At 39.0% G+C, this 22746-nt stretch overlaps 1 protein-coding gene across 5 annotated transcripts in view; it reads right to left on the bottom strand.

The window, feature by feature from the left end:
• Positions 1-10994: 10994 nt before the first annotated feature.
• GABRB2 (gamma-aminobutyric acid type A receptor beta2 subunit) overlaps positions 10995-22746 on the bottom strand; it is a 416036-nt gene continuing 404284 nt past the window's right edge. For 2 of the 5 annotated variants that reach the window (XM_029583899.1, XM_029583898.1), the window contains exon 10: positions 10997-15109. In XM_029583899.1, the coding sequence (XP_029439759.1) occupies positions 14762-15109 (348 nt within the window). In that variant the 3' untranslated portion in view covers positions 10997-14761. Of the gene's footprint in view, positions 15110-22746 lie in introns of all 5 variants that reach the window. The other 3 variants (XR_003853453.1, XM_029583901.1, XM_029583900.1) reach the window with 2 other exon arrangements.

The raw sequence follows: 22746 nt of genomic DNA, 5'->3' as shown, positions 1-22746 counted from the left end.
GTCCTCCAGGACTCACCACAGCTCTTGTTTCATATAATATCTTATTTTAACTTAATGTGATGCTTTACACAGAAGCAACTGATTGCAGAATTTGTTTTTTCCACATCACTTTTATTGCTCCCATCCCCTCAACCCCCTGAAAAATACATGGGAAAACCCCATGAACACTATAGTTTTTGCAGAGGTGTCATTTCACAAGATGACACAGTGGACACTGGGAGTGCTTGGCTTGGTTTGCCCTGCCATTGGCTGTAAATTAGTTCCTGAAAAGACATGCTATTTACAGACTCGTCTGTTTCACATTTGAGATGCAACTACCTCAAAGATAACTACACCATTTTGATTCCAAGTTTCATACATGCAACTGATGGAAAAACAAGCAGCCTCTTAACATATTTCTAGGTCACTGATATTTTCCATGGTGCAGAGGTCTTAGTTGTGAATTTTAAAAGGAGTTAACTGGATAGAAGTAGCATATATCACAGCAATTTTTTTAAAATCTATTTACGTACGTAAAACCTTTTGAAAATGCAGCTCTATGGAGTGAATTTTCAAAGGAGTTAGGCACACAGAAGTAGCAATTTTCAAAAGTCCATATACTCATGTAAAACACCCAGTTGTATGTGTGTAAATCCTTTCCTATGTAAATGTAACATTCGATCATAGCAATTTTCAAAAGCCAATTTATGTGCTTAAAGGTGAATTTTAAAACCCTAGTGGGCACCAAAAACTGGGAAATATGCACACGACGGACTGGTGCGTGCCAAGCATGTTTTAAAAGCCATCTGAGGACATGTGCATTCCTCGCTGCGCAGACAAGTAAAAAGCTTAAAAAAGGGGGCCATGGGTCTGGGTGGGCCATGGGTGTTCTGGGATTTACAATTGAAATCTGCATTGGTGCATGCCAGGGTCCCCTGCTGCGTAACTTTACTACTGCAATGGATGACGGGTAAGTCATAAAACAACAATATCTAGGTTAGTCAACAGGGGTTGTCCTATTCCTTAACTGGGGGAACTGGGAAAACTAGCTATGGCGTCAGCACACATCCCTTTTAAAATTCGCCCACCTATGCACATGTAAGTGTCCATTTAAAATTGAGTGCACATCTATGTGCGTCCAGGTTATTTTATAACATGCACGCATATACATGCGTTTGTTACAAAATGACTGCATTCGTGGGCATGGGCCGACAAACATGCACACATGTTTGCCCACGTCCCGGTATTAAACTTACCGACCCTAAATGCTCTTATACACATAAAACCTTTTGACAATTCAATGCCAAATACTGTAGCAATTCTCAAAAAGCCCATTTGCATGCATTTACTTGTGTAAAACCAAGTTTTGAGCATGTAAATTCTTTTGAAAATTAACCCTTAGTAACTATATTGGGTCCTGGAGAAAGCTGAATTCTTTGATTTTTTTTTTTTTTTTTTGTTAATCCAATAAATGGCATCACAACATACCAATAATGCTGTGTTTACCATCAAAACTGAGTTCCTAGTCTTTCAGTAACATGGAAACCCACAAATCATTCAAGTCTGATGAGTTGATAGACAGGGATACCCAATATGATTATAGAACTATGAACTGTTATTGTGGTGAAAAAGGAAGCTTATTAAATACTATTAATACTAATTTGGATTTACACAGTGCCTTTCATTTATACAGGTCAAACAGTTCCTTGAAAATGTTGGTATTTTACAAATAGGCATACTACATTACTTAGTTTGAGTTGTTTAACCACAGGTAGATAACGTAGGTAGAGCGCTTTGATCTTTTAAAACAGGAGAGGGGAGAAGGAACATTCTGGTTATTATACAAACCACCTTTTGCTAATTTGAAGCAGATAACTTTGTATGACCTTGGGTAAGTCACTTTAATGGTAGGGATATTAAAAATCTCATTCTAAAGCCCAATATGAATATTACTATTGTAAATCATTTCTTGTATCCTGACCTGTCAGAGAAATCCTGTGGCTGGTACTTAAAATGCACTATAGTATAACGGTACAGAATCAGCAAGAGGATTCCAATTAGTTTAACATTTAAAATAAAGCTTTTTACAAATGTCCCCAGTTTTGTTTTCTGGTTCTTGCACAGATCACATCCTGTTAAAAGCAAAAAGTGCCCTTTATCAATAGCATGGTCTTTCTTTCCAAAAATATCTTTATCTTTATTAAGATTTATTAATCACCTATGCCCAAGCACTAAGTGATGTATTGATCATCTAAAACAAGTATATACAAAACAATAAACCATGAAATAAACAAAAACAACAAACAAAAAAAAATAACGTGCCCAAAATTACAAGGACTAGGACACACCAAAATTAATTCATAAATGCAAAGATGTGTAGACAAAAAAAAAAAATTATCAATTGCCCATTTAAACAGAAACATGAAATTTGTTAAAGCTACAAATCAATTTAACTCCAATCCTGACTTGGTCCCCTGATATATGGACCATGTTTTGCATCATGCTGCTTTGGGAGAATCAGAAACCAGATATCTGAATGGATTGTCAAAAATACAAAGCCCGAGCGAGTCAGAACATATTAGCAAAGTATCTTTTGCTTTGGGCATCTTCAATAAAATTCATGTTTCTGTTTAAATGGACAATTGATAATGTTTTTTGTCTACGCCTCTTTGCGCTCTACCACAAAGTACAAAACAAGCCATGAAGCTTAATCACTCAGCCATCTAAAAGATTTTTTTTGCCTGGAAATATATCATAGTAATTCAACATTCAGGACCAACAGAAACTTTATTACATATAAACCTGCTTAAAATAGAGTGCTTTCTAACTTGAGTTTGAAAGTCTTTAAACATTCAGAAGGACACAAGGTTTCTGGGAGACAGCTCCACAGTGTGGGGGCATGCAGCAGGCCTTCTGCCTTGTCTCAGTAAGGTGCACTTCTTTGTGAGATGGTATATCCAAGAGAACTTTCTGTGATGACCTAAATGCCCTAGTAGGATTATATAACCATAAAAAATGCATTTGCCTAGGGTAGTGAATGAGAATTTACCTGTTTGAGGATCATCATCGCTATTTTCATTTGAGTTCAATATTGGACTGTAAACCAGTGCAGGTCAGCTGGGACTGTGGTTATGTGATCTCTAGGACGTGTCCCTGAGATCAACCATTCGGAAAACTTCCGCACTAATTGCAGAGCCTCCAGAAAAGATGCTGGAAGTCCAATGTCAACAGCATTGCAGTAATCAATTAGAGGCGGAATTGACACGTGTACCACTATCTGGTTTACAGTACAATCTAACAACTGTCTCAGACCACAAAGAATCACAAAAAACCTCCCAAAAAAAAAGACTGAATATGTTGATGAAATGTCAAGTTGTAATCAGTCCAAAACCCCAAACTCTTTACACAGGGAAGGATTGGAATAGTAACATTGTCAATGATGATAGATGGTGGAGGAGGGCTGCATGCAGATGTGGTATCACAATTAGTTCCAATTTAGCATTAGTCAATGCTAATTAGTTGTGTAAAAAAAAAAAAAAAAAGCCATCGCTTCATCGTGGACAGACAGAGCTCAATTAATTTAAACTCTATCTGACCGACTAGATTGGGCACGAATGAAGAATTGTATATTGTTCGCATAAATCCAATATCCTTCACCAAGACCTGCCAAGTTCTTGCAAATGGGTGCCATACAGATATTATAAAGTAAGGCAGATAAGGCAGAGCGCCTTGGGGAGCTGCAGCGGAAACAGGGGACCATTGACAATGTTTACCGAACCTAATACGAGCGCTGGGATAAGTAAGAGTGAAGCCAGTTTAAAATGTGTCCTGCCTTTAATCATCTAAGAATGCAATAAAAACTGTTTTCAAATGTAATGCACAGTTACATGAAGACTCGATGCAGTAGGGTCACATATTTCCTTTATGGAGATAATTTTCAAAAACATTTACACACATTACTGGGCTTTCCAAAGAGTACCCCAGGGTTGTACATGCAAAAGTACGTGAAAAAATGATTTCCCACCTACTTTTATGTATACGAGAAAAGAGACCCTCCTGGGGGCAGATTTGGGGTGGGCCAAACCATTTATTTATGTGCATATTTTCAATTTTCAAAATCATGCACATAAAAGTATGCATACATTTTTATGCCTGCTTCCAAGCAGAGGTCCATTTGTGCACTTTTGCCATGCAGGTTTCTGCATACACTTGCTAATTTTCAAAGCAGACTTACACGCGTAAGCCTGCTTTGAAAATTAGGACTGAGGTCTGCATGTAATTTCTAAGCATGGACTTCAGCCATACATAAGCTGTTATAAAATTGCCCTCCCTAAGAGTAAATTGGTCTTTACTTAATTCAGAGTATATGAGCATTAACATTTCATATTATCTGTAAGTTGAATTAGCAACATACATGATTTACAAATTAAAAATACATACTTCAGATGAATTATGGGAATAAAGACCCCTTTTACACTGTTGCAGAATAGCATAACATACAGAGGTCTATATAATAAAGTGCATTATGGCTATTTTGTAGGGACGTGCATTAATTTTGATCCAAATGAAAAAAATGTAACTGATGAGGCAATTTCTGGTTTGGTTCAACTGAACTGAATAGTCACAGTGTCCCCAAAACTCTGAATCATTTTTTGCTCATTCAGTTCATTAAAGCATATGGAGGAAGGAAAGCAATGCATTTTTTTGTACTCCAAGCCAAAGTAAAGCTAGTTTAGGATGGGATAAGTATAAGGAAGGAGCATCCCACCTGGCATTTGCATGTCATGACTTCAATTTTTAGATTAAAGTGAAAACATGAACATTTTAAACACAGACCATGTTATTCTCCAATATCGGATCTCAGAGAGACAAAAAGCAAAGATTCTAAAGCTGCTTGCTTCAAACTTCAGAGTAAAGCTAAAACTCTATAAACAACTATTTAGATTAATTTATAGGAAAAAACAAATTGTACTGTTAAAAGTCACTGACTGACACTTTTCCTAATTATGGTTTAGAGTACTATCCAGTAGCAGAAGAAAGTCTGTAATCTCTGTGAAAGGGATACAGAATATATCAGGCTAAGACTATCGTAACAGCTGATAATGCCAATGGCTGCAGGAAAGATACAGACAGAGAGACTGCTTTCTTGAAGTGTGTGGAGGATTTCCGCACGGCAGTAACAAACAAGCCACCTCTTTTTTTTTCTCTGTGCAAAACAGTCAGCGTCACGGTGATTCTTGAGTGCGTGACTCCTGCACGAGGTTTGACTTATTGTCACAGAAGATAGGAGGTTAATTTTGAAAGGATTTATGCACTTAAAACTGAGTTTTTGAAAATTGCTACTTTTACACCTGAAGCACTTTGAAAATTCCCTCCTTAGTATATGCAGTCACTCATCAAACGTCAGTTCATTCACTGTGCTCCGTTTGTGAGAAAAGTGACAGGCTGGTCTGCTATCTGTGTGTCCCCACATTAGGGCGTACAAATGTTGTAGCACTAAAGCCTCTTCCCACTAGTGACTTGATTTAATAAATTGCATCATGCCACTAGCATCAAGAGGCAAATGTGGCATTGTGACAGAAAGATGGAAGGTTCTTCATCCAAAGAGTAGTAGGGCCAGCATAAGCTGCAAAAGTGGTGCTAAAAGTATAGGATGAGAACCAGGAGACCTCCCAGCTCAGAAAGGATTAATTTTTTTTAAGGGGTAACCAGATGGAGAGGCAAGGTTGTCTGAGAAAGGGGAAAATCAGCTGCCTGCTGTCATCTCCATTGTTAGTACGGTGCAGGTACAGACAAAGACAGACTCGATGAAGGGTTTCAGAAGCAGTAGGCAGGTGCTAGGACTAGGAGGGCATCCTTCAAAACCAGCACACCACTTCTTGTTCCATTCTGTAGCAGATCTTTGCAGAACCACCTGATTCAGATGAATCATATGAGGGGTTTGAAGAATTAGAGGAAGGGGATATTGAAATTTTAGTAGCTGAAGGAGTTTTGGAGAACTTAGTTACTAACATGATGTTCGCTGAGTTGCTAGAGGCAGTAAGCAATCCTGCCGGGGCCAAGGTCACCTCTTCAGGAACGGCAGAACATTGAGAGCCTAGGAGACTCCCCTGGGCCTTATATCTTGTGATCTGCCCTTAACCTCATTCCTAGCACCCATGGTTCAAGGGATCCCATTACACATCAGAAGTGTGGAGGCACTTTACAGTTATGGAAGGTCAGCATTTTGTAGAATGTAGTTACTGACGACAGTAGAGGGAACATACTGGGCCATCTTTAAAACAGTGGTAAGCTTTAACATTTGCAAAATGAACACCTGTAAGTGTTGGTTTCAGCGGATGCTGGTACTAGTCTGGGGATCCCATCCTCCACGCAAAGCAGCAGCAGCAACAGTTGTAGCAAAATCACAGTAGAAGGGAAGTCCGCCTCTCCAGCTGACCACCCTAGTCATTTCCTCCGGTGGAGTGGCAGGCCAACCCTGTGTGAGTGGCAAGCTACCATGAAGTAGATGGAGAAGTGTTCCAAATCATTAATTGGGGTAAGAACAAGCAGCATTGAAGGACAACGTTGCCCTGGATAACCCATCCCTTCCAGGTGGCTGAGAACATGAGATTTAAGTGGCTACTGCATGTCTTAGCCTCAAATTACAAAGTTCAATTCAGAAACTGGGTGATCTCTACCCTGACCACTCAGGGCCATACACAGATGCTGGCCAGGATGGAGGGGAATAGCAGCATCAATTTTCCCAATGACATATGGTTAGCCAGATTTCTATATATGCCTTCCTCTCCCTGATGACACACTGCTGACAGATGAATGAGGCAAGGACAAGCAACAGCTCTACTGGGAGTGTACCAGCAAGGTACAAGTAGTCTGCATTGCATACCCAGATGATGGACCAGAGTCATACCTTAGCCATATGACTATTAGCAAAAAATTCAAGCTTTTTTTTTTTTTTACCTGGGTCTTTCCTGAATGATTTGTATGTGTTTATATTTTGTAATTATGCCCTGGTATTTTATTGCTTATGTCTCATTTTTTCCTATGATTATTTGATTTTTATGTGGATTGTGTTGATTATTATATGATTAATGGATGTTTCTAATGCTCTTGTACTATTGCTGGTTGCATAATAGATCAGTAAAATTAAAATGGATTTTAAATAAACAAATAAATACATGTTAGCATCAATAAAGGGGATGATATAAAGCTGGCAGCTTGGTTGAAAACACATGACTGGTTACACACAGTGCCAGGACACGACCATGGCGGCGGAAGATGGGGGCTACCAGGTGATCTAATGATTTGCATGCTTGCTGCACCTGGCAATAAAGGATGCCCTGGTACTGGGGACCAAGGACAGCAGCAATGTTGTCCTGTGAGAACTGATAGAAAGACAGAGGAAAATAGTGGAGCATTTTAATCAGGCAGCAGCTCCAAGACAAGCAGGAAACAGTTGGAGAATCTATACATCAGTTTATTCAGGCTGTAGGTACCGGGTGGAATTTCACCTATTTGCTAATGCAGAGATTATTGGAGCAACAGGCACCCCCTCATAAGTTGTCTACAAATGCAGATATTGTTGTGGATCATCCCTAGGGTATCAAGATTGGTTACAAATGACACAGATGACACAAGTCTTGAAGCCCTTCAAGGATGCCATAGAGGATCTGAGTTCAACAGTCACCCTGGGAGAGATCATCCACTAAAATCAATATTCTGGAGTAGAAATTGCAGGGTTTCCAGAAGGAATAGGGACTGGAACTAAAGTTGATGGTGCTTGTGGACTTCTTGCAGCTGTAGCTGCAAAATTTGCTTGAGTGCCTCATCCAGCAGTATCTTTACATGCTGCCTGCCCTGTTTGACCTACAGATGAAAGTAAGAATCATTTTCCAGGGCAACAATCTAACTTACTGGAAGAAGAAGAAGAAGCTGGTGGCTAGGGTACCAGAGGCAGAAAATCAGTGGAGATGCAGAGAAGGAAAAAGCTGGCTCACCAAGCAGTACTGTCAGTATCAGCAGCACGCTGAAAGCTACCACTTCATCTCCCACATTTATCCACTGCCCACTTATGGCCAACACACAAAGGGCACTCCTGACACAGGCCATAGCTTCAGCAATTGGCAACAAAGAAAAGTATCCTTTCAGCAAAGGAGACCTTTGAACAAATTGCAGTAATATGATGCTTGGAGAAAAGGTCATGACCTGTTGGCAAACTGGACACGCAAGGTCACAGTCTAGCTAGACCTCACCAAGGTCACCCAACATTTTCTTTCCTGCCCACCAACCAGTGTGCCTAGCGAAGATGTATTATTGAAGGCAGGGGACATAGTGCATCCTCATCATTCACAGCTGAATTTTCATGTGAATGGGAGGACTGAGTGAACCAATGCCCACTCCTTTTGATCTCATGTCCATGTTTTCTTGCTGCCAGTTGCCTCTCTTACTGCTGCTCTATGACTTGATTCTCCTGCCCTGCCTCTCTCTTGGTTAAACTGTGGTATTTTGGCCCTTCTAAAACCTTATGATAAGAAAAGCTTTCTATTATTGTAACCTCCTGAATGTCTTGGGATCTTGGAAAATTTCTGATGCTGGATCCTGCTGCCCAGCATGCTTCTCTGGTTCAGTGCCTTGTTGTTTTGATGCCCATTGTTCTTGTTGCCTCACTCTGCACTCTGTGCCTGGAGATGTTGATGTCATTCCTATTGATGCCTTACCCCTCACTTTATGTCTTGGAGCACTAATGCCACTGTGCTGATTGTATTCCCCCTGCCGTACCCCTCTTGCTATGCTTGGGGGTGTTCATGACACTGTCTGTGCTGCATTCTCTCTTTTGGTACCTTGAGGTCTTCCTGCTACTGTTGTTGGTGCTCTTTGTCTCTCCTTTGGTGCTTTGTGGTGCCCTTTGCCACTCTTTGAGCCTCATGGTGTTCATGTGTCACTTCTGCCCCCCCTTTTGGTGCCTTGGTGTCTTCATGTCATTGTTCATGCTATTTTACTATTTTCCTGGTATCACAAGGTATTCATTTTACTGTTGTTGGTGCCCTTTGGACTTCTTTTGGCTTCTGTGCTGTTTTGCCTCTCTCTTGGTGCCATGACGTATTAGTGCTCCTTTTGTTCCTTGGGTTGTTCATGCCACTGTTGTTGGTGCCCTTTGCTTCTCTCATGGTGTCTTGGCGTGTTCTTGCCACTGTTTCTGATGCTTTGCACCTCTCATGGTGCCCTGGGCTGTTCATGAAATTGGTTGTCCTGCTATGCTTCTTATATGCAGTTTTGGTCTGTTCATGCCAATGTCGGTGCTACTTTTACCCACTCTTGGTGTCTTGGAGTGCTGTTCCCTCTCCTGCTGATTCAATTTCTATTTCATTAAACCTGGAAAGAAAACCCCAATGTTAAGAGTACAAAATAAGATGCATTGCTTCCCCCATTGACTATAATGAATACAATGAATGAACTTGGGAGCTGAAACAAACAAACAAACAAAAAAAAAGAATCCAAATTGAAATCTATTTCTGTGAATACCCCTGCTAATGTGTGTGCTAACTCAAGTGTTGTATAATGTGCACGCATTTCTGCTAACAATGGGTTAATGCTCCCAAATTCAGCTACAATGAAAATGCTGCAATCGTGTTATTGTTAATGTGGCTGTCTATCTAAATATGCAGATAACATGATAATTAGCTCATTACTCATTACTTCAGTATTTAAAAAGTTGAGTTTAATTTACCTCTGCTGTGTTGCAGAGATAAATTTAACCAAACCTCAGGAGGTATAATTAACAGCTAGGTGTCAACTGGTTCATATGATGAAATTAACAATTGAAGGGAGCATCCTCCTGGATCTTCCTGCCCCAGCAGATGTCAACTATTTCTCCCTCCCCCACCACCACCTCTCCAACAAAGTGTCCCAACTGTCCCCTCAATCACAACTTACCATCTTCTCCCTGAAGTGTCTGATCACCCCTCCATCGCTAGCCAGACAAGTATTTATTTATTTAAAACATTTATAGGCCTCACTATCCTATGCTCCAGACAGCTTACACAGTAGAACATTCATAAAATAAGGCAATACAAATGGACATTGCATTCATATTGCAACCCTGAACCGTTCTTATTATTCATTATCTTATATAAGCAAATACAAATTAGGCAAGAATCGCTTTACCTAATAGAAAAACTTGTTGTTGTTTTTTTTTATTAGGTAATACCAGTAATGTGATCCAAAGTAGGAGGCAGCAACGAAGCTATTCTGGTGAGGACCAGTGGACCAGCCGAAGCAGTCAAGGCTGCTCTTCCGCGTCCAGCTTCCCTGGTCCTATGGATGGGATGGGGCAATCAGAAACTTTTGGGGTGGTGGATGGATTGTGACCAGGAGAAGCGGTCAGACACTTGTCATGAGGTTGAGACTGTTACAGGGAAGGGGCATCAGAAGGAGGGGGGGGAGGGGAGATGGATATTAGACACTTTCGTTTGCCCTTCATACCCATACTGCATCCCCTGCAGCCCACGCTAACAGTCCACATATTGCTGGTCCAATTAACACAAGCTGCAATGAACCACATTAAAATGGTCATGTTCAGTTTAATGTGGCCATTTTAATGCAATAGCATTCTGCATTTAATTAGTTTAAACAGCAGTACTTGTGAGTCAGGAGTTGTGCATCCCTTGCCAATTCTAATGCACTTTAGTATATAGAATCCAACGTTAGCAGCTGAAACTTAAGAGACAGGAGAATAGATGAGTAAATTTTCAGTCCACAGGAGTTTCATGTATCTGAAGCCTTTTGGAAAATGATACTACATGACTAACATTACACTAAATGTTTTTTTCAATGTTAATGCTACGAAATAACAGGTGAGGTAAGCTGATAATACCAAATAGTGTCAAAGTACAGTGATGAATATGAGAGGAACTGTCCTACTCCCAAATAAAGAGTATCAACACACAAGGGTCTAAATGGTGAGTGCCATGCCAGGTGCACAGATGCTGCAAGTAACCTGGCATCCACACATCTAACACAGAAAGGGTCTTGTCGGGGAAGAGGCAGCCGACGGGACAGCATGGGGGAACAGCCCCAAATGCATCAGAGTTCTGGGTGGCCCATGTGAATGCAGCCCAATGGCTTTGGGTCTGGCGCCAGATCTTGGGGTGATGGAACGTGAGTTGAGCCCATTCACCATTTCAATTTCTGGGTGGGGGGGAGACCCAAAGCAGGTGGTGTGGGATTTAAAGGCAGGGCACTCCTGGGATTTGCCCCTGGTTCCCACACCACCAGTGCTACAGTTTCCCCTCCCAACCTCCCTGTTTTGATCGCTTTACCCTCTGATTATTAGAGTTAAATGTCTATTCAGAAGGGTTCACCCACAAATTATCAAGTAGAGTTAAATGTCTATTTATAAGATTTTTGTTATGCTTTCGTGTATTATTGTAACTGTTCATTGTTCATACACTGTTCTATTGTCACAGCACTTTGGGATGGGTGTACCCGATCTTAGGGAATATTTACCCGGGGAAGCGGGGGTTTAGAATTGCGTTGCCAGAGTCAGAGTGACCTCAGTATGGCTACACTGAGGGCACCGAGGACAGTCAAGCCTTGCTCGCCCGAGGCAGGTTGATTGGCAACAACCTGCAGTGCAGCCAAACAAAGGTAACCAGGGACTCTGCTTGCATGCAGTGGCTCAGATGGTTCAGAGGCAATCTCGCACCACTCTCTCCTCCCCTGTTAGCCTCCATTGCATCATTGAATAACTCTGTCTATATGCCTCAAGTACACAGGATATTTATTGCTAACTGTTCAATCCCAATTTGCCTCTCTACCAGAGTTTCTGTGATTCTGAGTGTGCTTTGGTTGAAGATTCCTCTCCCCTCCCTGCAGCAGGTTAGCTGTGTTTGCCTAGGTTACTATTGCAATGAATGGCTTGAGGGAATAACGGGCTTTGGGTGGCTGAGGACAGAGATATGGCACTGGGAGCAGGAAGGTGGACAGGATTGGCACGTGGTTGATTCAGCTAGGGCTGAATGATTGTTACATTAAAAAAGCCAAAGCTGTGAGATTGTATTGGCCTTTGCTACACATGTCTTACTAATGAACCTGAAGAACTAGATCTTTATTAAACATTTTTATGCAATCGAAATTTCCAATGTTATAAAGTAATATTAATGAACTTTGCCAGGTGCGTGACTACTTTATGAGAAAGGGTTTTATTCTTTAGCCTATAAATGTACATTGTTCAAGCACTTATTACCTCATTATTAATCCAAGCAATTATCTTAACAGACATAAAATGTACTGCTCCATGGTATTTCAATTTGAAAAGTTACATCTCATGGAGAAATACTATATTTTCACCATATTTCTGAAAATGGTCCAGTTTTATTCTGCTGTGATTGGGATCTTTTCAAATTCTCATGATAAATATCAGTCTGGAGAAACAATCTCAGAATACGGGACTAAGCACCCAAGAGTCGTATCCCAGATTTAAGCAATCATTCTAATGACAGGGCTAAGAAAAGTGAAAACAGTGAGGAATGGAGATTGTACGTTCTACGACACGTGCACAGATTTGGCAGATCTCTCTAGTTGTATCTAGTAATTTTAAAACTATTCTCCAAGGACTTAGAATAAACTATTGCTTTTGGAGTATGTAAAAAAAGTTTACTTTCAAAACAATTTTATTTTGTTTTGCTTTCACTGACATGCAACGTTTTGGAAAACGAGTTTTAGAGGTGGCAATACTTAAGAGTTTTCCATATACGTAATTAAATAATGCCATCCAGCACTAGCAGAATCTGCAAGTTAACAATAGAAGAGGAAAGGGTAGCCAGGATGAGTATTCTCTCGACACATACAGTTCTCATTTCTCAACCTTTTAAAAGTGAATTGGTTTTTAGGAATAGAAAAAAAAGTGTCAAATGCACAGTAAAGAAATTCATACTTACATTCAGTTGTAAACTAATGAACATGGAGTGAAATCTGCTGATTAAGTGTAAAACAAAGTAGAACATGACATTGTGAATTATGTATGATTTTGTACTAATTTTCACAAGATATAGATTTCTTTCAAAAGATACTGAACTACTGCTCTGCATTTGCTTAACCACATATAACAGACAAGTCCTGATATATCTAATCAAATAGTGAACTGTGGCCATTTGAACCATATTAGGTAAGACTAGATTTGGATGGAGTAGAAGTCTTGCATCGTTCCTACCCTGCAGCCATTTGAAATGTTACTCTTTGGACAACTAATTAAGCTTTTCTTCCATTCTGTGCCTATGGGAAAAAGGCTTAGTAAATGAAGCCCTAATTTTGACTAAAGTGACTATTTTTTTTAAACCTTGAATTTAACAGCATTTCTATACATGCTTGCATTTCAGAACTTTTGCAACATGTTCATGTGAAAACATTGGAAGACACTTCTCCAGAAGGGGCAAATGCTATTTTTATCATTCATAACCCCAATAACTTGGGATGTGGGAAAAGAGAAAGGAACACACCACCTATTTCTTCTGAAACTAAGAGAGCCCCAGCTGGAGCCTATATTACCCAAGGACAGTCAGTATTCATGTCAGGGGACCCTGAGTTGTACCTTCCCGATCTGCAATGCAGAGCATTAAAAAAACTGTCAGGATTCTCTAGGAAATTCACGTGGCTCCAGTTAACGTAATGGAATCGCCAGAGGGAATTGGCAGTTTTTCACTTCTTGGCACTGCACTACAGAACATTCTAGCACATTTTACCCATAACCACTGCCACTTCACTATTAATTGCTTTAGTTTCTGAACTGGCTTTCTGCAATCAAAAGCTGCCAGTAGTCAAAGACTGCAGTTCCTTAGGAATGACTTGAGCTTCTTCTCGGAAACATTTGATTAAAATCATCCAAACTGGAAGCTGGTAGGCACTAATTGTTTTCAAGTTTATGCATGTAAAATGAAACACATTACTATTAAGCATGATATCTTAAAGCACTTTCTCCTTACTCTAGCACAGACGTGCATGTATGTGCAAGTTTCACAAGGAAGGGATGCAGAGACATGTGCAAAACATTTCACACCAAAAGCTGTGTGAAACTGGAATTTTGATCCTAGAATATTGTTCAGGGAAAATATCACTTTTTGCCTTTAGTTTTCACCTTAAACTCATAGAAGCTTATTATTATTGACCCACTGACTTTGGATTATTGTTCATGAAAATTTCAGAAAATCTGCTATTAATTTCATGAGAACAGGATAGGATTATTTTTAAATTTTTTATGAAAAATTGTACTTGATTTTGGCTGTTTGCATGAAAAATTTGCCATTGAATCCTATGGCAAAACACTTTGCAAAAAGATTTAAAAAATGGTGCTTTTTTGCAGTATCATTCACAAAATGAAAAGGTACTGTTTGCACATCCTTATTCACACATAGTGCTGTTAAATGTCATAGAAGACTAATAGCTGTCCTTAAAACTTGCTTTTGTACAGAATAGTCTAATCAAGAACATATTTAAATTCATGACTGGGCAAAAGGCATCAACAAACTGCAAATCAACAAATTTACCTAAACTCACATTAAATATGTTAGCACTTTAAGTGAGAAAAACCAAGAATTTAAAACATAATCAATGCAAACAGTAGAAGCAACGCAAACCTTAGAGAAAGCAGACAGAGTGGGCCAGCAACTAAGGTGTTTCAAAATAACTCGTGTCCTGAATAAAATTTTTCTAAGTCCCACTTCTGGTTGTGCAACCAGTCAAAACAGAATTAAATCCAGTTCTTGCGTCTTTCGTTGCTTTCCCTTATTTAGTTCACATAATAAAGCCAATAAACAATATTGAAGAAGGAGAAAACAACAGGGAAGATCATGCGTGACCATCGATCTATGGCATTTACATCAGTCAAGTCAGGGATGGTAATTTTCAGCTGGGAGGCACGTCTCCGTAGCCTGCTTTTCTTCTGTGCCACATGCCGTTCCAGAGCATTCCGGCCAAAGCTATGTCTGGGTAAACCAGCTTTCCGATACTGGATACTTGAACTGTCATAAGCCAGCATTGTACTTCTGGGGTCCCCAAGACCCATAACGGCTTCAGAAGCAGCCATCTCGTTTTTAATTTCAAGTGTGCTCAACAAAATATTTTCATGTGGATCCATCTGGAAGAAAGAATGAGGCAACAGATTCAAAATCAGGCAAGTAGGATTTCAATCATGCAATTTTCTTCTTTCCATTCCAGGAGAATATTGTAGGCTAACATCCTAAATTTCTATTTCTATAAATATTTTGGTTAAGTTCTATTTATATAGAATAGATTTTGCTGAGAGACCCAACTCCTATAACGTTTATGAAAGAGAACATTTTGAAACCTTGTGGGTTCTTTGTAGTCATGCACTTGCAAGCACATTTTCAAAGGGAAACCCCTGTGGCCTATAGTGCATGTAGATTTGTATCTGCAGACTTTGCACTTGCTTTGCAGCAGAGACAAAGTTTGCAGCTTAACCCACACATGGGGCTAAACAGACCATATGATCTTTATCTGCTGCCATGTTTCTAAATTAATGAAATCCCTGGATGTTGTGGTGCTGTCTCCCCCCCCCCTCCCCTCAATGCCCCACATCTTTTTGGTGCAGGTGCTTTCAATCAGAGAGGGTGAGGGCAATTTTCAGCAGGAACATTTTTTGAAAATTACTCTCAAAGAATTCACTAAGGTTTCTCACTCATTCTGTGTCTATGGGAAAAAAGTTTAATGAATCAGGTCCCTTAGTCAAAATTGTCAATCCCATTTATAGCTTTTCCCACAATTAATAGATGGAAGATGAGAGCCAGAAGTGGATCAAATACTGGTCTTGGTACTCATGACATTTTGTGGTTCAAGTGCAATCTAATAGATTAAGGACAGCAGGCACCATCAACATGGATGAACATTGCAGTTCTTGCTTCAACATACTTAGGAATTAATTTTATGCCAACATTTAGTAACCACCCATGGTCCTTCAAGGTGCACTCTAATACAGTGGTTCTCAACTCAGTTGTCAGGAAACATCCAGCCAGCTCATTTATTTATTTATTCAAACATAATAATCCACCATTCATGACAAGCAGAGACATCAAAGTGGAGTAGAATGAATTATTTAAACATAGTCATTCAAAACAACCCCCCCCCCCACTCCAAATTCCAATACTCCTTTCAGCATAAAATCCTTCCAAAACATCATAAATATCCCAATAATAAAAATACCTCCTAACACCCATTCAATTAATCAGCTCCGGCTGGGTGTGTCCCAAGGCTGGGTTGAGAACCATTGCTCTAATATATGCATGTCACATTTGTGCTGGTGTTGGGCGAGCCGCTTAAACCCAACGGCATGATTTGTTGAATTTCTATTTTTTGTGCCATTGCTGCTTGTTGCAGTGAGTGATGATGTGAGTAGGCCTGCAAGATCACAACCAGTCTTGCAGTACTTCCCTCACTCTATCCTGAACATAATTCCAGTTCATTTACGTGCAAATTCTGCTCCATGTGTTCACAGAAGTGGTAGATACGGCAAAGCTTTAAGGGGATGCTGTAGGCAATGAAGCAGATTCAGTTCGCAAAGAAGAGAAATGATTTGTACAGTTCTCACCTGGAGGATTCTTAGTCCCATTTGCATGCCTTATGTTAGGATCTCAGTAATTACCACAGCACTGTTAACAGGGCCTTCTGATTTTTAGTTTTTATGTTTTGCAACAGACATAAATGATTGAAATCTACAATATACTCAGCTGTTATGAATGAACACAGAAAGAAAAACAATATTGAAACAATTTCAGCTGGACTTCTTTTCAATTTTGTTCTATTTAAGGATGAATTCACTTCACAGAAAATAACCTTCATTGTTTTGATTATTTTACTTGGCCTTGTCTCTCTATGTAATATCAAGGCACTGTAACTTTTAGACACCTGGCTTTCAATATGTTGCAGAGAAAACAAATAGTCAAGTTTTGACTATGGGTGTAGAAAATCTAGATATGATACTGTATTTAAATCAGTGATAGCCTACAACTCAGACACCTTTTTGTGGCTCCTTCATACATTCTTAAAGTTAAAAAGACAAGAATACTGGACCATTTGCTGTGATCCTCTTACACTCCAAAAGGGAGTCTTTATGTGATGTGACAACTGCTCATCTTAGACAGTGGTTCTCAAGTTAGTCATTCAAGTTTTCAGATAGCTACCACAGATATGCAAGTCATATTTGTGTATACAAATAGATAAAAATAGAAGTATACAATATGCATATTCATTGTGCATATCTCAAAAACCCAACTGGAAGAGTTGGAAACTAGGAAACGAGTTATCAGTTGTTTCCAATATCCTGATTTAGGGGGATAGAGAAAGAGAAATGCAGATTTACAGGGTACAGTAAGTAGTAAAAGGAATATTGACCTAGTCTGATATTAAGTTACTTTTCTAGTTTTCCCTTCCAGTTCTCCAGACCTGCAACTGATCACTTCTTCAGGATATCAAATATTCAGCAGATATATGTGTGTAATTTTCATTTGAGAAGCAAGTTCATTGTCATTTTGCTTACCTTGAAAACCAGATTTAGTGACTTGGTTGCAGCCCTGGGAGTCCCATGGTAAATATTTATTTATTTATTTATTTATTTTTAATTTTTATAGACCGAAGTTCTTGTAGGAACTACAAATCAATCCGGTTTACATACAACTTTTAAATGCCCAAAAAGAGTAGTGGGCTTTACATAGAACAGTTGAACAATAAAACAGGTAACAATAGAATTAACAATAAATTATGGAACAAATAGAATAGATAACCAATTAAACATAGTAATGTAGTAATAAATATTATATAGAAAAAAAAATATAAAAGAGATATAAAAGAGATAGAGTAAATGGAGTGTGAGTAAAGTATAAATACAAAGATGAAAGAGCTTAAAAATTAAGGTACAGTTGAAAAAAATTGTAATAGGAAAAAACAGTGAGATAACCCATGATTTGGGTTAAAAGACTTGATTAGGTAGCATTAGATATCTGGGAAGGCTTGACGGAAAAGCCATGTTTTTAGCTTTTTTTTGAACTCCTGATGACTTGGTTCTAGTCTTAGATCTGGGGGGAGCGCATTCCATTGGTGGGGGCCTCCTGAAGATAGTGCTCTTTTGCTCAGTGATGATTTTACCTGAGGGGCTTGCAATGTGCCTTTGTATGCGCTTCTAATTGGTCTGGATGAAGTATGAGGTTGGAGTTGGGTGCTTAATGTGATCGGAGCAAGATTGTATGTTGCTTTGTGAATAATTGTGAGCACTTTATAGAGGATCCTGTGGTTAATAGGAAGCCAATGTAGGTTACGAAGGATTGGAGTGATGTGATCTCTTTTATTAGAGTTTGTAAGTATTCTGGCAGCGGCGTTTTGAACCATTTGTAAGGGTTTGATGGTATTTGAGGGTAGACCGAGAAGGAGGGAGTTGCAATAATCGAGCTTAGATAGTATGATGGATTGAAGTACTAGCCGGAAGTCAGAGAAGTGAAGGAGGGGTTTTAGCTTTCTGAGGACTTGCAGTTTGTAAAAGCAGTCCTTTGCGGTATTGTTTACAAACTTTTTTAGGTTTAGATTGTTGTCTAGCCAGGCTCCAAGATCCCTGACGTCTGGTGAGAACTTGCTAATTGAGTTTGGGTGAGAGGAGCTTGAAGAGATGGTGAGGGGATCTTGGGAGATAATGAGCATTTCGGTTTTGTTGGCATTCAATACTAAATTGAGGCTTGAGAGTAAGTCTTTAATTGGCTGTAGACAGTCATTCCAGTAGCTGATCGTTTTTTGAAGGGATTCTGAAATAGGGATAAGGATTTGGATGTCATCTGCGTAGAGGTAATGGATAAGCTTGAGGTTTGAGAGCAGGTGGCAAAGAGGGAGGAGATAGATATTGAAGAGGGTGGGTGAGAGTGAAGATCCTTGAGGGACTCCTTGATCTGAAAGAACTGGAAGCGATTCCTTGTTGTTTATCCTGACTTTATAGAATCTGTTGCTTAGGAAGGACTGAAACCAGCTGAGAGCTGAGCCTTTAATACCTATGTTGGCTAGTTGGTCTATAAGTATGGTGTGTTTTACCGTATCAAAGGCAGCGGATAGATCTAGAAGAATAAGGAGGTAGGATTGTTTTTTCTCTAGGTTGACTAGGATTGTGTCCGTAAGTGATAGTAAGAGAGATTCGGTGTTTAAGAGTTTTCGGAATCCGTATTGTGCCGGAGACAGAATGTTATGATTTTCCAGATATTCTGACAGTTGTTTGTTAACAGTTTTCTCCATTAATTTGGCTATGAGAGGTAGGTTTGCGATTGGTCGAAAGTTCGCTGGGTCTGATGGAGAGGCGTTTGGTTTTTTTATCTCTGGATATGAATAATGTTTAGGGAAAGGGAGGTTTGGGGACATGGAATATAAGCCTGATACTTTGATACATCTTAAACATTGCTCTCTGCTTCAATGGCAAGACATAATGGGGAACTGGATTCAATAGCAATCAATCAACGAGGGCCCTGTCTTTTATGGTCTGGGAAACTTATAAGCATGGGGTAACCTACAGAGCGCAGCAGATACTACAATAAGCTTACTGGGCAGACTAGATGGAACATTTTGTCCTTTTCTGCCATCATTTCTATGTTTCTATGAATAAGGAGCTCTGCTAAACATCAGATTTTATGTTGTTCATTCAGGATAGAATAAACAGACAGAAATTTACCTTGTCTGTTGAATTACTGATTTCCTCCAGCCCTCCCTCTATACAGTTGACATAACTTACCCTGTGTCTTCAACCAAATATTTGTGTCTCCCATTCTGAGTACAATAAGGCAGATTTGTTATGCTTGGTATACTAGAAGATTTGCCCTTGAGGTAATACATGAACAATAATGCCCCAGTAGAATCCCTGCCATGCCTAGAAGGATAATAATTTTGCATTAACTGTACATTTTAGATTGGGGTTAGTATGTGTGTATTTATAGTTGGCAGCAATTGTTTTAATCATATACTAAACTCCTTACTGAGAACCTGTAACAGTTGCCTATAAAGTTGGTGCATATATTTTTTGGCTTGGTTTATACTGAAACCCTTTATACATTTTTGGACTATGATACAGTTTATATCCCTACAAACTGTAGAAGATCAAGGTAAGCAGCAAATGGTTAAGGCCTCCCTTCCCATCAAAAAAAAAAAAAAAAAGGCAGTGGTGTAGGTAGTGTACTTTCTCAGTTCCAGGGAGGCATATGTAAATCACTTAGGTTAAGTTTGATTTAAAAAATTAGAAGGGCCCCTGGGGACACAGTCTCTCATTGGATGTTGGAAGTATGATGAATATGTTGAAATCAACTCTATTCTAAGACTCATCTATTGAGCCAGCTAAGACAAGATTCCATGAACTTAATCAGTACTATACTATCTACTAGTGTGGTTTTCACCTTTTTTCTATATACTATTCATCATCTCCACCTCTCATTAGCTTATGGTAACAAAACATGTCATCAACCTTAACCTGCTTAATATGTTAAGATGAATATGTTGAAATCAACTCTATTCTAAGTCTCATCTGTTGAGCCAGCTAAGTCAAGGTTCCATGAACTTAATCAGCGCTATACTATCTTCTAGCATGTTTTATTACCACCCATGATACAGAACTTTCTTTAATGAAAACTAGTGCTTAGTGGCCAGGATGTTATTTTCTAAATGCTATGTCCTGCCAAATCTGATAAATAAAAGTCTATTTTGGGGGGGGATCTAAGATGGCCGCAGCGTGAAACGGTTGGCAAAATCGCTCTCTCCCCGACTCCTTTGAAATTTATTTCTTCAAACGATGCCACACTCTAAGAGAAAGGCCAAGCTCAAAGAAATTATCACCTCATCATTGCCAGTCTCTGAGGATGGCCAAACGAGGATTGAATCATTTTTTGCTACCTGGGTAGCAAGAGAAAAGCCAGTGGAGGAGGCACAGCAAATGCTGACATAGGGCGGATGTCTGCCTTGCTGGCCAATGAGATCACATTAAGTCCTGGCGCTCCGATGACACCCCCATCCCCAGTCCCACCCAATGCTGCGATTGCTGGGGTAAGTCCTCAAGGACTGTGTTCCTTTGCTGAGACTATCACTGAATTAAATAAACAAATTGAAAGATTTACCCAAGTGCAGTGAAGAAGTGGAAAAGAAAGCTATTGAGGAAGTGGCGAGAAGGAGTACAGCAGGAGGGGAAAATCTGGCTCAGAAATTAGTATTGGAAACATTTGTACCGATGGAAATGCTTAAGGTTATAACTATGGAGTCCTTGTGGCATGCTAAGAAAGGTCTTGAAAGTGCCATATTGAATTTGACCAAGATAACACTTGAATCAAATAATAGGTTCTTAAGTATTGAAAAAGATATGAACATGCAAACTACCAAGATTCAACAGATGGAGCTACGACTGGAGAAAATGGAGACAATTCAAACAGAGATACTAAGAGTGGAAGACATCAATGTGAAAAAATTAGAAAATATTGAAAAACAAACAAAATACCTGAATTTGCGAGCATTAAATGTTCACTTTATTAGAGAGATTTATGCATATGAAATGCTCAAAGATTATATGATAAAAATATTAAAAATTCCAATGGAAGGACTACCTGTGATTTCCAGAGTTTATTACTTGCCAAAAAAAGGAGGACAATTTAAAGAAAATATGGCTCAAGAGGATGATAATCAATTGAATTTGACTCAAATTTTGGAACTATCATTAGAATCTGAAATTAAAAAAAGAATGACTTTTTTTCTTGTACTTTTGTTACTGATAGAGATATGATCTTGAAGAGGTTTATGCGGAATTGGACAGAATCATATTATGGGAAAAAGATCTGTATCTATCCAGATATCTCTTGCATAACCCAAGAAAGGCAAAAGAAGTTTAGTCTTTCAGGCCTGAAGTAGTGGTGAGGAGGGCTAGCTTTAGCCTTAGGTATTCTAGTAAATGCATTATAAGACATCAGAATGCAAAGTATATTTTTCTTGAACCCATTCAATTTCAGAAGTTTCTAGAACCAGCTAACCCCTAGTGTCCTGGTGTACATAATTGCAAATTAAAAGAGTCTTGCTACATTCATGTGATGTTACTATTAATTTGAAAATTATTGATTTATTGATTTGAGGTTCTTTATATACCGCCATTGGTTTAGTAACATCATGTCATTTCACATTCAACAATGTTTAGCAGCAGCGCTAGAACAAACAGAGATTAGCGGCAGTGCTTTACAATTAATGTTCAACTTAAGAGAAAGACCGTTAAAAAGTTTTATAACAGCATTAAGACAGAGGGGATGACAGATTGATACATGGTAGTGCAAACAGGGAAGGGGGTAACTGAAGAAAACTGCAGTAGCATTAAATAGATAATTACATAGATTAAAAGGAATCATATTTATAGAGATATTAATAGGAGAACTTTAGGTAACTCAGAAGTATAATACATATTTACAGAACTTAGTCACAGGTATATGCAAGGGGGAAAATGCTGAATATGAATTTGGGCACTTTATGTAAAACATTTTTCTTCTAAGACCACCTTTATAAGATCCCCTCAGGATTTCTTGGAACAGTAGATATGAGTCTATGATGTAATTCCATATTGTATGGAAAAGTGATATGTTTAAATTTGCTTTATTAATCTATATTGAATGGAAACGTTATTTGTCAAATTTACTTTATTAATCTATGTACTGTATAATGTTTAATATTTTATAAATATTGAAAAATTCAATAAATAGTAAATTTAAAAAAAATAAA

The sequence above is a fragment of the Rhinatrema bivittatum genome, chromosome 18 (genome assembly GCF_901001135.1).
Source record: "Rhinatrema bivittatum chromosome 18, aRhiBiv1.1, whole genome shotgun sequence".
Classification (NCBI taxonomy): Eukaryota; Metazoa; Chordata; class Amphibia; order Gymnophiona; family Rhinatrematidae; genus Rhinatrema; species Rhinatrema bivittatum.
The sequence above is the reverse complement of the archived record's forward strand: the minus strand, read 5'-3'. Positions and strand labels throughout refer to the sequence as shown.